This window comes from Schistocerca americana, chromosome 9, assembly GCF_021461395.2.
Source record: "Schistocerca americana isolate TAMUIC-IGC-003095 chromosome 9, iqSchAmer2.1, whole genome shotgun sequence".
Taxonomy (NCBI): Eukaryota; Metazoa; Arthropoda; class Insecta; order Orthoptera; family Acrididae; genus Schistocerca; species Schistocerca americana.
This window is the reverse complement of record NC_060127.1, coordinates 152,815,140-152,830,038: the sequence shown is the minus strand read 5'-3', so window position 1 is coordinate 152,830,038 and position 14,899 is coordinate 152,815,140. Positions and strand designations below refer to the sequence as shown.

The window sequence follows — 14,899 nt, the reverse complement described above, 5'->3', positions numbered from 1 at the left end:
AACAAACCTCTAATGCTGAAAACAAAACGCAAAAAACCAGACTCCTCACATCAAAAGAAGAAACAGGATCTCTTCCAAAAATTACTGTTTACTTCAAAGGGTGACTTAAGTGGCGATGATTAATCCTTCCTTTCTAATGTATCATCTGAAATGGACTTCGCACTATCTTGTGCCGGAAGACCTGCTGAGTGTCCCTTGTGTGACGAAAAAGTTTTCAAAGTAAAATAATAGAAATTTGAATGCAGTGTTTTGCTAGCTTTTTTGCGTTATTTTTCGCGTTTACTGGTGTCCCATAACATCCAAATTTCATGTAACCTTGACTTATATTTTTGAAGGTTCCATCTTGGTGACATGGTGGATAAATGAATTAACTATGTTACTTTACATATTGACGTTTGTTATGATAATACATGACTGTGAAACAGATGTAATTTCAAACGTGTATCAACATAGTTCTTTAAGGTTCATGACAATCCACCCTGCAACCATGGAATTAGCTTGGTTTTGTTCCTTACGACATCCCAGACAATTTTGAAATTAAACCAATGAGTATGAAAGAGCATAGCTGGTAGGTTCGTTGCTAGTAGGTATACACTGCAGCCACAGTACTTTCTTATTAGCACCTGATGGTAAGCGCTAGCGAGCTAGTGCCAGAGTAGTTAGGGTGGGAATGGTTACTGGTTTCTGTATATAGACGACCATTTCTCACGGAGATTGTACTTCATTTTTATTTATAATATTAGCTTGCATCATCATATGTTGCAGAGAAAATTAATTGTACTATACTCGAAATAATGATTCAAGTACATAAAAACATTACACCTTTGGAGAAAAGATACAATAACATCATAAAAATCGTATTTACACTGTGGGTCATTTTGTTCAGATTTATATTCTTCTATACGAACAAAAGAATAGTCTTTCATAAAAACAAATGTAATAAGGAACTAGGTAATGCTGAAAATTTACCTCAAAAAGAAAGTGCAGAAGGATAAATTGAACGTCTTATTATGTGCTGTAATTGACTTACATCAACACGCCATTCATTTGTCACCTTATTCCTCAAATACAGTTTTTGGAAGTCTTTTACACGTTACCTTCTGTGCGAGGCTATCAGTATATGTGTTATCCCTATTAACATCAACTTCAAGCTGTTTTATAAACTATGCATCCTGCATAAAAGGCAAGATATCTTTTCCTTGTCTCTGATTAGAGACTGAAGCTTTGTACTGACATTAAATTTGTGATCAAAAGAACTGTGTAGAATCAATGGTGGCTTACAGTTCCTTTTGAAATTTACTGAACTTACCTGCGCTTCCTTATGAAATGAAGCGCACTTCAGTGAAAAGTTACTCATTTAGATTTTCTCAGCAACACATTTGCGTTCACATGATCGCATCTTGTGGTGTCAAGCATAACTGTACCTCTTCTAGTTGCTTACTAACCACTTAGCAGTTGTTTCTCAGCAGTGCAGAAGGTCTTGTATACATTGCGAAGGCCACTGATCCAGGCGTCGAAGACATCAGACCCTTCCGCAATTGTGCAGTCACCATCGACAATAGCTACTGCACAGTCCAACGCATCTGAAGCAGCACTGAAAATTAATGATTCATAACTGTTAAATCCTCATTTACTTTTTACATTCGTGATTTTAGTCAGTACAAAAACGTTATCTACAAATAACACATCAACCAGACCGAGACTCGAACTGGGGACCTTTGCCTTTCGCGGGCAAGTGCTCTACCAAATGAGCTACGCAAGCACGACTCACGCCCCGTCCTCAGAGATTTACTTCTGCCAGTACCTCGTCTCCTACCTTCCAAACTTTGCAGAAGCTCTCCTGTGAACCTTGCAGAACTAGCACTCCTGAAACAAGGGATATTGCGGAGACATGGCTTAGCCACAGCCTCCGGGATGTTTCTTTCAGGAGTGCTAGTTCTGCAAGGTTCGCAGGAGAGCTTCTCTAAAGTTTGGAAGGTAGGAGACGAGGTACTGGCAGAAGTAAATCTCTGAGGACGGGGCGTGAGTCGTGCTTGGGTAGCTCAGTTGGTAGAGCACTTGCCCGCGAAAGGCAAAGATCCCCAATTCGAGTCTCGGTCCTGCACACAGTTTTAATCTGCCAGGAAGTTTCATATCAGCACACACTCTGCTGTAGAGTGAAAATTTCATTCTAGGAACACATCAACCAGTCTTCCAGTTCTTACGTAAACAATGATTGCAGCTAGCAGCAAAGGGCCATGCCACTTTGACGTGTAATAAAGTGGAGCGGCAGCACTACCTCTAAAGCTACTCCTAGCGTAAACGAACGTAAACAAATGCCTTTCTTTTCTTCCTTTCAGACCACAACATCTAGTAGATGCTAAAATTACAATACTTCACGGAGTAGTTTTTACAAATTCTAATTATTGAAGCAGTTTCGTTCATTACAATGGTATAGTTTTGCCGAAAACTTTTGATTTAAAATTGCATTTACTCCAAAAATTTTGACTCTCTGCTGGTAAACTGACCATAAACATTTAACTTACTAATTGTTGCAATGTCTCTGAGTTTACCATGTATACATTAGTTAATGTAGTAGTAATTTAAAATTAAAATTTTCATTGCTCATATACATGTTTAATAATGAATACTGCTTGAATTTAAGTTTGGTAATGAATACTACTTAAATTTCACATCAAAAAGAGAAGAAATGGTTAATATTTATGAAGGCATAAGAATGACGAAGGGATACAAATAAATGGATGGTAACTATATTATGTTCGTAACTAAACTTACAATAGCACAAACTGTGTGAAGGAAACCCTCTGAAACAATTCGTTGTAACGACTCCTGGCAAAACACGTATTATATGTGGTAAAAAAAAAGAAAAAATAATTGAACTGAATGATTATAATTTTATTTCTGCATGGACAATTACTGTGTGAATGTTATGTAATAAATAGAAACCAGTAAGTGTCATGTTTTATACTTGTATAGAATTATGTAGCGATTTTTTAAAGATAATGTGTCGGCGAGTACTGGAACCGCCACAGACGATACTGCTTAAATATCAAACAAAGATGTAAATGTATTAGACCGAGTATAAATAGTAGTGACCGAGCATTTATTTCTCTGTCGTCTTTTTGGAGTTACGTGACTAGGAAGAGGATGTGACGCTATATTGTATGCTTCTGTAGCATTCTTTTGTCAAGATCGAGAGAAGGACGCCGTTAGGCATTGGTTGATTTGTAAAGGTGTGTAAGAACTTAATCTGTCTAAATGTTTTGAATAGGGTTACTTAATGAAAACTTGCATTATGATTTATAATAAGCTTGCCTGGTACTTTATCCCATCCGTTTAAGACATTTTCAGCTAGTTAAATATTATTTGTGGTGCAGAGCTGCGCTACGAACGAACGAGCCTCTGCCGCGTCGCATTGAAACTGCATTAAATGAAACCAATCATACCGCAAAGAAGCGGACAGGTAATAGTGAACTAAAATTATTTCTTTCAGCTTTCGGGATTGCAGGGCAGAGCAGCAGATTTTATGATGTGTTTTGCAGGTGGAAGCGGGCTGCGGATGATGTTATAATATTAACAGTGCAAAAATATAATTCACCTTCATGACATAAAAGAAATCTTTCTGTGCATAGTTCTGGTCTGGCAAACATTACAGTAAAAACATTTTTTCTCTGATAACAATCTCATGTTCTCGTGTTAGTCGTGGTACTTATTGGTAGTTTAATGTTAACAAAAATCCACCGCAAAATTTTGATGTTGAACAGACATTGCATACTGTAAAATCAGTATTGACAACGAAATAATTTTCAGTAAACTTTTCAATATCTGTAAAGTAAGAAAGACATGTTGAACTTTATAGCGAGTTACATTAACAAAACAATGTTCCTTTTATAGAAAGCGAGATCCAGACTAATAACATAATATGATTTGCTTTGTTGAAAATTAATGATCCAAAGAAAGTCACAGCGCACCATCCCTAAAAGGTATTTCAGGGCTCTTTTCGTAGCAGCATATTTTACCTCATCCATTTATCAATATATTAGTTGTCACACGAGCAATAACAAAGAGAGCGAAATCATGCAGCAGTGAAATAAATATTTTCCATGATTCAAGTTCATGGAGATGGACTGTTGTTACTGAAGGGTGTAGAAGAAAGTTGTTAATACTATTCTTAATAGTGGTGACTAAAGGTTGGCATGTCCATTTTGGACTGCGAATATCATTTCACATCTAGTGGACTGAATTTGTCAGGGTTTGGTGACAGTCTTTGTGATGTTTCTGTCCACAATTCTACACAAAAACTGCGTGATTGGAAATTAACGTTTCTGTGTAGACTATATGTCAGTCTATTAGACAGTCATTCACCAGTGTGCTTACTGTTGAATAAATGCCATTAAAAGGTGAAACCTTGTTAAATATTGAATTTATCATTCATTAAAACCGTTATCATTAACAGTGCACTTACAATATTCATAGGATGGAACATTACAAGATGAAATGTTATAAACATAGCGCAGTGAAATAACATGCAAAATGAAACCATTGTTTCGCAAAGATAATATATCTCTTCCCAGTGCGAGTAGTTTTGTTGCATACACTAGCAAAGATATTCAACAAGTTCCAAGGAGATACATTCATGCTTCAGAAACAACTGGAGCATTTAACCGCCAGGAAGAAGATGCCCACATATGCAAATGATTAGTTTTTCAGAGCATTCACACAACGTTGGCGTCGGTGGAGACACCTACAATGTGCTGACATGAGGAAAGTTTCCAACCAATTTCTCATACACAAACAGCAGTTGACCGGCGTTGTCTCGTGAAACGTTGTTGTGATGCCTCGTGTAAGGAGGAGAAATGCGTACTATTACGTTTCCGACTTTGATTCGTAAAGGTCGGATTGTAGCCTATCGCGATTGCGGTTTACCGTATTGCGACATTGCTGCTCGCGTTGGTCCAGATACAATGACTGCTAGCAGAATATGGAATCAGTGGGTTCAGGAGGGTAATACGGAACGCCATGCTGGATCCCAACGGCCTCGTATCACTAGCAGTCGAGATGACAGGCATCTTATCAGCTTGGCTGTATCGGGTCGTCAGCCACGTCTCGATCCCCGAGTCAACAGATGGGGACGTTTGCAAGCAACAAGAATCTGCACGAACAGTTCGACGACGTTTGCAGCAGCATGGACTATCAGCTCGGAGACCATGGCTGCGGTTACCCATGACGCGCCTGTGATGGTGTACTCAACGACGAACCTGGGTGCACGAATGGCAAAACGTCATTTTTTCGCATGAATCCAGGTTGTGTTTACAGCATCATGATGGTCGCATCCGTGTTTGGCGACATCGCGGTGAACGCACATTGGAAGCGTGTATTCGTCATCGCCATACTGGCGTATCACCCGGCCTGATGGTATGGGGTGCCACTGGTTGCACGACTCGGTCACCTCTTGTTCGCACTGTCGGCACTTTGAACAGTGGCCGTTACATTTCAGATGTGTTACGACCCGTGGCTCTATCCTTCATTCGATCCCTGCGAAACCCTACATTTCAGCAGGATAATGCACGACCGCATGTTGCGGGTCCTGTGCCGGCCCTTCTGGATACAGAAAATGTTCTACTGCTGCCCTGGCCAGCACATTCTCCAGATGTCTCACCAATTGAAAACGTCTGGTCAATGGTGGCCGAGCAAATGGCTCGTCACAATACGCCAGTCGCTACTCTTGATGAACTGTGGTATCGTGTTCACGCTGCATGGGCAGCTGCGCCTATACACGCCATACAAGCAATGTTTGACTCAATGCGAAGGCGTATCAAGGCCGTTATTACGGCCAGAGGTGGTTGTTCTGGGTACTCATTTCTCAGGATCTATGCACCGAAACTGCGTGAAAATGTAATTACATGTCAGTTCTGGTATAATATATTTGTCCAATGAATACCCGTTTATCATCTGCATTTCTTCTCGGTGTAGCAATTTGAATGGCCGGTAGTGTATGTTGTCTCGATGTTGCATTATTTATAATTACAGATGCAGTATCGGTTCCTGAATGCCGTACCAAAATTCGTCGCGACATTTTTTAAATTATTAGCTACTTTTGTTACGAAACAAGCCCTCTCTGCAACCTGCGTTGTCACAAAACAGCACCACACTACCGTGGTACAGCATACGATGTTGTGTCACGAGATACGAGTTTTCTGTTCCCCAGACTTACGATTGTCCGTATGGTACACTCGTCGTCACTAGTATTTTGTTTATTACCGATCCTTTTAAGAATAAATATAATATTGAGAATTTGTACCGCTCATGGTAGGAGTTATATGTGTGTGTAAACGTGGACAAAGAGATTGCCATAATTTTTATTCTAAACAGATACAATAAATATCTACACTAGCTTATACTGAGATTTGTCTCTGTATTATAGTGCCTGTATGGCTTTTTGCAGACTGTAAGGTTAACTGTTTCTCATTTCAGGATAAAAACTGTGTGATACGTTGTGAGCCGTGGCGGGAATGGCACCAGGGCTATCTTTGGTTAGGCACTATCGACTCCCTCTGGTCGATGTTTGTCTTTGGAGCCCGGGCCGGCTCAGGATATAGTGGGCAGTACGGAGTGGAAAGGGCGCCCTATCCTTTGTTATGCTCATCCGGCTTGGATCTCCGCTCCCCCTACCTTTTATAAATCCCTCCAAATCCTTGAACGTCATGCTCTCCGCCTCGCCTATCGCATCCGTCTCCCCTCCCCCACGTGGATCCTGTATGATCTCATCCCCTTCTCCCACCTCCTCCTTTTCCTTGAAAGGCTACGGATCCTGTACACCTCCTGTAAACTTGATCCTCCTCACCCGCTCGTATCCCCGATCCTCTCCCACCCCCACCCGCTGCCGCACCTGTATTCCCACGTCCCGCCCGGTCTCCATCTCTCCACCCTCCTTACCCTCTCCCAAGGTGGCTTCCGCCAGCTCCCTCTCCCTGATGATGTCCTCGTCCCCTCCATCTACCCCTCCTATCAACTTTGACCCTGCCCCGCCCCCCACTTCCGGTGTCCTTTCCTTTCGGCACCCTCCCTCCCTTCTCTTCCCTTCTTTTTCCTTTTCCCTGTCCCCTCCCTCCCCCCTCTTCCACCTGGGCTTCCTCTCCCCCTTCCTCCCTCCCCCCTATCTCCCCTGCCCGTGGCATCTCTGCTCTCCCCTCTTGCTCTCCCACTCCCCTTCCTCCTCCTCCTCTCTTGGCAGGTCCCCGGACTCGCACACGCATAGTGAACATTCGCGCGCCGGAGATCATCGCCTTCTGTGTCTCGTGTGTGTGCTGTCGTTTAGTGTTTTTGGTGTCCGCCGTCCCACTACTACGTTCACTTGTGCCATCGGATTCATCAGTTCTGTGCGCCGTGCCAACATGTTTTCAGTGTTGTTATCGTCACATGTCAACGACTCCGTGTTTTTTGTGCCTCTGTGACCTCTCTCTTTTGCCCGTCATTATGTTCATTATCATTCTCCGTCCTTATACTATTGTTAACACTGTGGCTGAAGAGCGGCGTAGTGTGCCGCAGCCAGCCTACCTGATTTGTACGGGTTTTAAAATAACAAGAAAGTAAAAAAAAAAAAAAAAAAAAAACAGAAGAGTGGAAAGGGGGAACAACGTTGCGCACGGCACGAGGAAGTGCGCGTATTAGCGGGACGTTGGAGAGACGGCAGAGAGCACTGTGTGCCCGAATACGGGCGGCAGTTGGCGCCTGATCGTACTGGGGTCAGTAACAGCGGGCCGGCGCTGTGGCCTCTTGGCAACCTCGTGAAGCTGTGCATGTGCTCGCTTCCGTGAAGGAACATGTTGTTACTATGGGACTAAGCAACGTCTGGTGTCTTCGCCACATCGATCCAGCAGCTGGCATCAAGTAAAGTCCTACCAACGATTAGTGAAATATAATGATAATTACTGTTGAGGAGCCCGCATCTCGTGGTCGTGTGGTAGCGTTCTTGCTTCCCACGCCCGGGTTCCCGGGTTCGATTCCCGGCGGGGTCAGGGATTTTCTCTGCCTCGTGATGGCTGGGTGTTGTGTGATGTCCTTAGGTTAGTTAGGTTTAAGTAGTTCTAAGTTCTAGGGGACTGATGACCTAAGATGTTAAGTCCCATAGTGCTCAGAGCCATTTTTTACTGTTGAGGCAGCAAAGCGTTGCAAGGACTGATGTGATATTTCACGCCTCTCATTAAGTGTGTGCTTTGCTCCTTAGTAGTATTGTTCTTACTTGAGCTGGCAAGTGTCTAAAACATTGATACATCTGCGCAGCCTTACCGAAGATTGCCATGCGGTACCTTACAGACCCACATAAGGTTTTGCATGAGATGCTTGGGTTTTAATGAGCCAGTTTCATCACTCGTGTACGTGGTACTGCTTAAAGGAATGAAATCAGTTTTATTATTGTCAGTTGTATCGAAGCAGATTTCTGTATAAGTTCGAGTATTAAGGTGAAGGAAGGGTTGTTTAGGTTCCTGTTGTCGCTTCTGATTTATGTTTCAGAGATCGGAAGCAGTGGGCCACCGAAGTGCAGAGCCTCCCCTTTTAAATTACACTAATGGCTATTAAAATTGCTACACCAAGAAGAAATGCAGATGTTAAACGGGTATTCATTGGACAAATATATTATACTAGAACTGACATGTGATTACATTTTCGCGCAATTTGGGTGCATACATCCTGAGAAATCAGCACCCAGAACAACCACCTCTGGCCGTAATAACGGTCTCGATACGCCTGGGCATTGAGTCAAACAGAGCTTCGATGGCGTGTACAGGTACAGCTGCCCATGCAGCTTCAACACGATACCACAGTTCATCAAGAGTAGTGACTGGCGTATTGTCACGAGCCAGTTTCTCGGCCACCGTTGACCAGACGTTTTCAATTGGTGAGAGATGTGGAGAATGTGGCGGCCAGGGTAGCAGCCGAACATTTTCTGTATCCAGAAAGGCCCGTACAGGATCTGCAACATACGGTCGTTCATTATCCTGGTGAAATGTAGGGTTTCGCAGGGATCGAATGAAGGGTAGAGCTACAGGTCGTAACACATCTGAACTGTACCGTCCATTGTTCAAAGTACCGTCAGTGCGAACAAGAGGTGACCGAGACGTGTAACCAATGGCACCCCATAGCATCACGCCGGGTGATACGCCAGTATGGCGATGACGAATACACGCTTCCAATGTCCGTTCACCGCGATGTCGCCAAACACGGATGCGACCATCATGATGCTGTAAACACAACCTGGATTCATCCGAAAAAATGACGTTTTGCCATTCGCGCACCCAGGTTCGTCGTTGAGTACACCATCGCAGGCGCTCCTGTCTGTGATGCAGTGTCAAGGGTAACCGCAGCCACGGTCTCGGAGCTGATAGTCCATGCTGCTGCAAACGTCGTCGAACTGTTCGTGCTGATGGCTGTTGTCTTGCAAACGTCTCGATCTGTTGACTCAGGGATCGACACGTGGCTGCACGATCCGTTACGGCCATGCGCATAACATGCCTGTCATCTCGACTGCTAGTGATAAGAGGCAGTTTTGATCCAGCACGGCGTTCCGTATTACCCTCCTGAACCCACCGATTCCATATTCAGCTAACAGTAATTGGATCTCGATCAACACGAGCGGAAATGTCGCGATACGATAAACCGCAATCGCGTTACGCTACAATCCGACATTTATCAAAGCCGGAAACGTGATGATACGCATTTCTCCTCCTTACACGAGGCATCACAACGTTTCACCAGGCAACACCGGTCAACCGCTGTTTGTGTACGAGAAATCGGTTGGAAACTTTCCTCATGTCAGCACGTTGTAGGTGTCGCCACCGGCGCCAACCTTGTGTGAATGCTCTCAAAAGCTAATCATTTGCATATCACAGCATCTTCTTCCTGTCGGGTAAATTTCGCGCCTGTAGCATGTCATCTTCGTGGTGTAGCAATTTTAATAGCCAGTAGTGTATTTTAGGAAGCACGAAGACAAGCAGTAGAAACTATCATCGTGAGCGGGCGGCCATTGTATTGCTGAACTGTTAGCCTAGGACGGCTTGCCATGAAGGGCAACGAAACAGGCCGTAGAATATCAGCGACTTACCACTGGAGGGCAGCGTGGAGGGTACAAACCATAGAGGGAGACCAAGAGATGAATATACTAAGCAGATACAGAAGGATGTAGGTTGCAGTAAGTACTGGAAGATGAAGAAGCATGCACAGGATAGAGTAGGATGGAGAGCTGCATCAAACCAGTCTCAGGACTGAAGACCACAACAACAACAACCACTGTACTGTAAGGGTGCTACGGACGACATCCAAAGGGGTCCTGCTATGAAAACAAATGGCACCCCACAGCACCACTTCTGGCTGTCGTGGCGGACGACGATCAGCTTGGTTATCTTACCGCTGTTTGGGTTCTCCTGACATTTCACCCGCCTGGAATCTGACTGACTGTAATAGAGCTGTTTTCAGGGATGAATTCCACTTCTGTTCCTCGAGGACCAGCGAAAGCGTGGTTGGAGATGCCAGAGACAGCGGTGGGATACCAAGCTAACTGTCGCACTCCATATGGCCCGACAAGCACGAGTGATGGTCTAGGGTGCCATTCCTTTTCTTAGCACTACCCCTCTGGTTGTCACCTGCGCCACTCTCACAGTACGGCGGTACGTCGACGGTATTCTGCGCAACATTTTGTTGCCCTTTATGCCAAGCTTACCTCTGATCAAGATAATTCCCGCCCAGACATGGCGAAAGTTTCTTCCGCTTATCTTCGCCTCTGCCATACCCTACTGAGCCGTGTATCGACTCGTGTTACACCTTGTGTTTAGATTGCATTGGTTTTCCTTTTCTTCCCCTGACATGTTTGTTTCATATGTTGTCTGTCATTAAGTGGCTGCTTGGTTGTCTTTTCCCTCTGCTATCGATATCTGCGTTTGATTCCGGGAAACTGCTATGGAGTAAGTGAGATCTATGACCGGTTGTAACCTCTTGTGGTGGCACGGAAGTAGGGGCGTTGCGCGCAGAGTGTGGTGGACACGGGAGGGCAGTGTGGCTCTCCAGCGCGAAGCAGGCGTGGTCGGTTGTACCGAGTCGCCACGTGATGTATGTCGGGTGTGTGTAACGAGCGGGTCGAGTTGACGGAAGAGCTCCCCGTGGGTTGGTTGTACACAGAATCGCCCCACGAGTAGTTGCTGTTCTTTTCGCCTCGGTGGGACGTTAACAAGCTTCTTTAAATCCTCCGTTTCGACACTTGAGTGTAAAAAGGAGACATCTAAGATGAAGGAGCGGTCACTACCCGTCAACGTTGCAAAGAAGACGTGAACTCCGGTGACAGAGCGTGTTGTCGCGTGACCGTGGCGTGTTGGGTACGCTGGAGACGCGTGCGCTGTCGGATGTGTGGATCCTTGCCATCGGAGGTCGTGTACTGCCTGTTCTAGAATAACTGCAAGTTAAGTTAGTGGAAGGTTTAATCATTACGTAATAATTTTGTGTAACCAGCGTCTCTTCTGCCTTGTGGCCTCCGGCGACCGGGTTTCCTGTCCCCGGCACCGGTGTGTTTGAAGACAGTGATCTTTCCTCCTCCTCTCGTTACTGCCCGATGGGAGGTGTAGTTTTGGCAGTTTAGTTGTTTCGCTATTCTGTCGTGTGTTATGAGTAAATTCATGCTTCTTGTTGGTTGATCAAGTGGTCGCTCATCCAGGACTGTGTGGTGTAATGTTTCCTTGCACGAGGTTAGCTCTAATTCTGTCAGCAAGTTAACCCATCTTATAACAAGTTTTCGCTGGCTAAACGTCGGTGCAGTGACCAGCCCGAGAGTGGCAATTGTGTTTACGGGCGTATTTAAATTGGTCAGTATTCTGCCTAGCCTGAGCATCCCTGAGTGGGTGATTTGTGGCCACCTTACACAGGTCCGTCATATCTTATGTTCTAATGATATTCCAGGACACTTTTGTTAATTTTTTTTTTAATTGCTCCTTTTATTGTCATTAATCGTGTGTTTGCTGAGACCAGTTCAATTTTTTTTAATGGCGCTGTTGGTAGCTTCGCCGGCCGCGATGGCCGAGCGGTTCTAGGCGCTCAGTCTGGAACTGCGCGACTGCTACGGTCGCAGGTTCGAATCCTGCCTCGGGCATGGATGTGTGTGATGTCCTTAGATTAGTTCGGTTTAAGTAGTTTTCACCTCGGTGGGAAGTTAACGAGCTTCTTTAAATCATGATGACCACAGGGGACTGATGACCATAGATGTTAAGTCTCATAGTGCTCAGAGCCATTTGAACCATTTGAACTACCTCACCGTACCTTATTGACAAAGTTCTGTATTTACTTTAGTAGCCTGTTTACTAATGTTCTTTAAATTTTTTAATTGTTGTATTGCTATAAACTACTTTGATTGGCGTTAGCGGCGTGTTTTCAAAGGTGTATTGCCGTACTGCTAGCTTCTGTGATTAAAAAAAATTTTTTTTAAATTGTTGTATTGCTATAAATTACTTGATTGCCGTTAGCGGCGTGTTTAAAAGGCTGCTTATTACCGTACTTCTAATTTCTGTAAGATACGAATAAAACATTTGTTAAAATCTCAACTCGACAGTCAACTACTAGAAATTTGGCCCCGTTTCCCAACTTGCGGTACGGCTTGTAGTAACCGTAATCACTGTGTGTGTCACCTACCTTGGCCAACAAGGTCACCCTCTCTCCAATAGAGAATGTTTGGAGCATTATGGGCAGGGCCCCCCAAACAGCTGGAGATTTTAATGATCTAACGCGTCAGCAGCACAGAGTTTGGCACGATATCCCTCGAGAGGACAGCCAACAACTTTGTCAATAATGCCAAGCCAAAAAAACGACTTGTATAAGGTCCAATGGCGGGCCAGTGCGTTATTGACCTGTTCTATTTGTGAGGCTCGTTCTCTCGAATAAATCATGCTATTCTTCTGAAATAGTAACAATTTGGCCGGCCGGAGTGGCCGAGCGGTTCTAGGCGCTACAGTCTGGAACCTCGCGACCGCTACGGGCGAAGGTTCGAATCCTGCGTCGGGCATGGATGTGTGTGATATCCTTAGGTTCGTTATGTTTAAGTAGTTCTAAGTTCTAGGGGACTGATGACCTCAGAAGTTAAGTCCCATAGTGCTCAGAGCCATTTGAATTTTTTAGTAACAATTTGTTTGTCTGTACATGCACAGCATATCTACCGATTTCCGTCCCATTCAGATAATTCTACCATTACACATTGCCCCACCACCTGCCTTCTTACGCACACAACAGCATACGCGCTGGAGCGGATTCGCAATGTCAACCTTCACTGCCACTAAGAGCTACAATACTATATGTATACTAAGATGGTTTCCGTCCTTTCGAACATGTCCGAAAGAACAGATACCATCTCAGTATATATATAGTTAAGGCTCACCGGCCACTTGACCATCTTCTTCTTCTGTGCGAATGCACAAGCAGTGCCCGAACTCTTACGGGAATCGGCAACGCGCCGCGAGTAATGAGTATAATGGGCGGGGGCACTACGAATGTAGTGCGGGACAATAGGTTGAGAATGTGGGTTTCGTGGGAGGTGTGGCAGAGATAAATCCCTGCAGTCGCGCTATCCTCTGTGTCCTCGGTGGCTCAGATGGATAGAGCGTCGGCCATGTAAGCAGGAGATCCCAGGTTCGAGTCCCAGTAGGGGCACACATTTTCATGTCTCCCCGTTGACGTATGTCAACGCCTTAAGCAGCTAAGGGTGTTCAATTCATTGTAATAGATACAATACTCACTCGCAGAAGTCGTCCACATTCTTCTTGACGCAGTCTGGCAAAGAGCTCGGGTCGACGTGACACAGCAAGTTCTCGTAGACGTCTTTGAAGCAGCGGTCTGCTATCTGCGGGAGGCACGGGTTTTCGTCATACTCCTCGTCGCTGCTCTGAGCGTAATCGTAAGCAGACGAAAGTATTGCTGTTGTGAAGAAGAATAAAGAAGATAGATCAGAACACAGTCGTTAATCATCGTCAAAGTGGTTTATTGCAAAGAGCGATATGAATCAATTAACTTAACGACGTCTCTAAGACAAGGAAACCTCCCCATCGAACCCCCTCAGATTTAGTCATAAGTTGGCACAGTGGATAGGCCTTGAAAAACTGAACACAGATCAATCGTGAAAACAGGAAGAAGTTGTGTGGAACTATGAAAAAATAAGCAAAATATGCAGACTGGGTAGTCCATGTGCAAGACTTGCAATGCGAAGGACAATGTGAACTCAGGAGCGCCATGGTCGCGTGGTTAGCGTGAGTAGCTGCGGAGCGAGAGGTCCTTGGTTCAAGTCTTCCCTCGAGTGAAATGTTTATTCTTTTTATTTTCGCAAAGTTATGATCTGTCCGTTCGTTCATTGACGTCTCTGTTCACTGTAATAAGTTTAGTGTCTGTGTTTTGCGACCGCACCGCAAAACCGTGCGATTAGTAGACGAAAGGACGTGCCCCTCCAATGGGAACCGAAAACATCGCAAGGTCATAGGTCAACCGATTCCTCCACAGGAAAACACGTCTAATATGTTCTATACGACACTGGTGACGGCATGTGCGTCGCATCACAGGAATATGTAGTCGACCCACCTAACTTGTACACTTGGCGAATGGGTAAAAAGATTCTTCTACCTTGCCCGATTTAGATTTTCTTGTGGATGTGATAATCACTCCCAAAAAGTGATGAAAACATAAGAGTTTGTCACATAAACTGCAACAAATGAATGCAACAGTTCCACAGTCGCACAGTTTTCCCTGTGCTCTGTCAAAACATATGTTTTTAACGTTTCCAAATTTTTCTGTGTTTAGACCGTCAAATCCTGCATAGGTCCAAGCAAATCTGAATATGTCCTGGAATTTTGGAGAGCGAAATTGATTATGTGTGAGTGCC

At 44.6% G+C, this 14,899-nt stretch overlaps 1 protein-coding gene across 1 annotated transcript in view; it reads right to left on the bottom strand.

Moving 5' to 3' along the window:
* LOC124551140 overlaps positions 1 to 14,899 on the bottom strand; it is a 56,644-nt gene that overhangs the window by 24,029 nt on the left and 17,716 nt on the right. Inside the window, exons 2-3 of the mRNA XM_047126102.1 lie at positions 13,767 to 13,944; positions 1,446 to 1,594 (exon numbers count right to left, since the gene is read on the bottom strand). Coding sequence (XP_046982058.1) covers positions 1,446 to 1,594; positions 13,767 to 13,944 — 327 coding nt within the window. The remainder of the gene's footprint in view (positions 1 to 1,445; positions 1,595 to 13,766; positions 13,945 to 14,899) is intronic.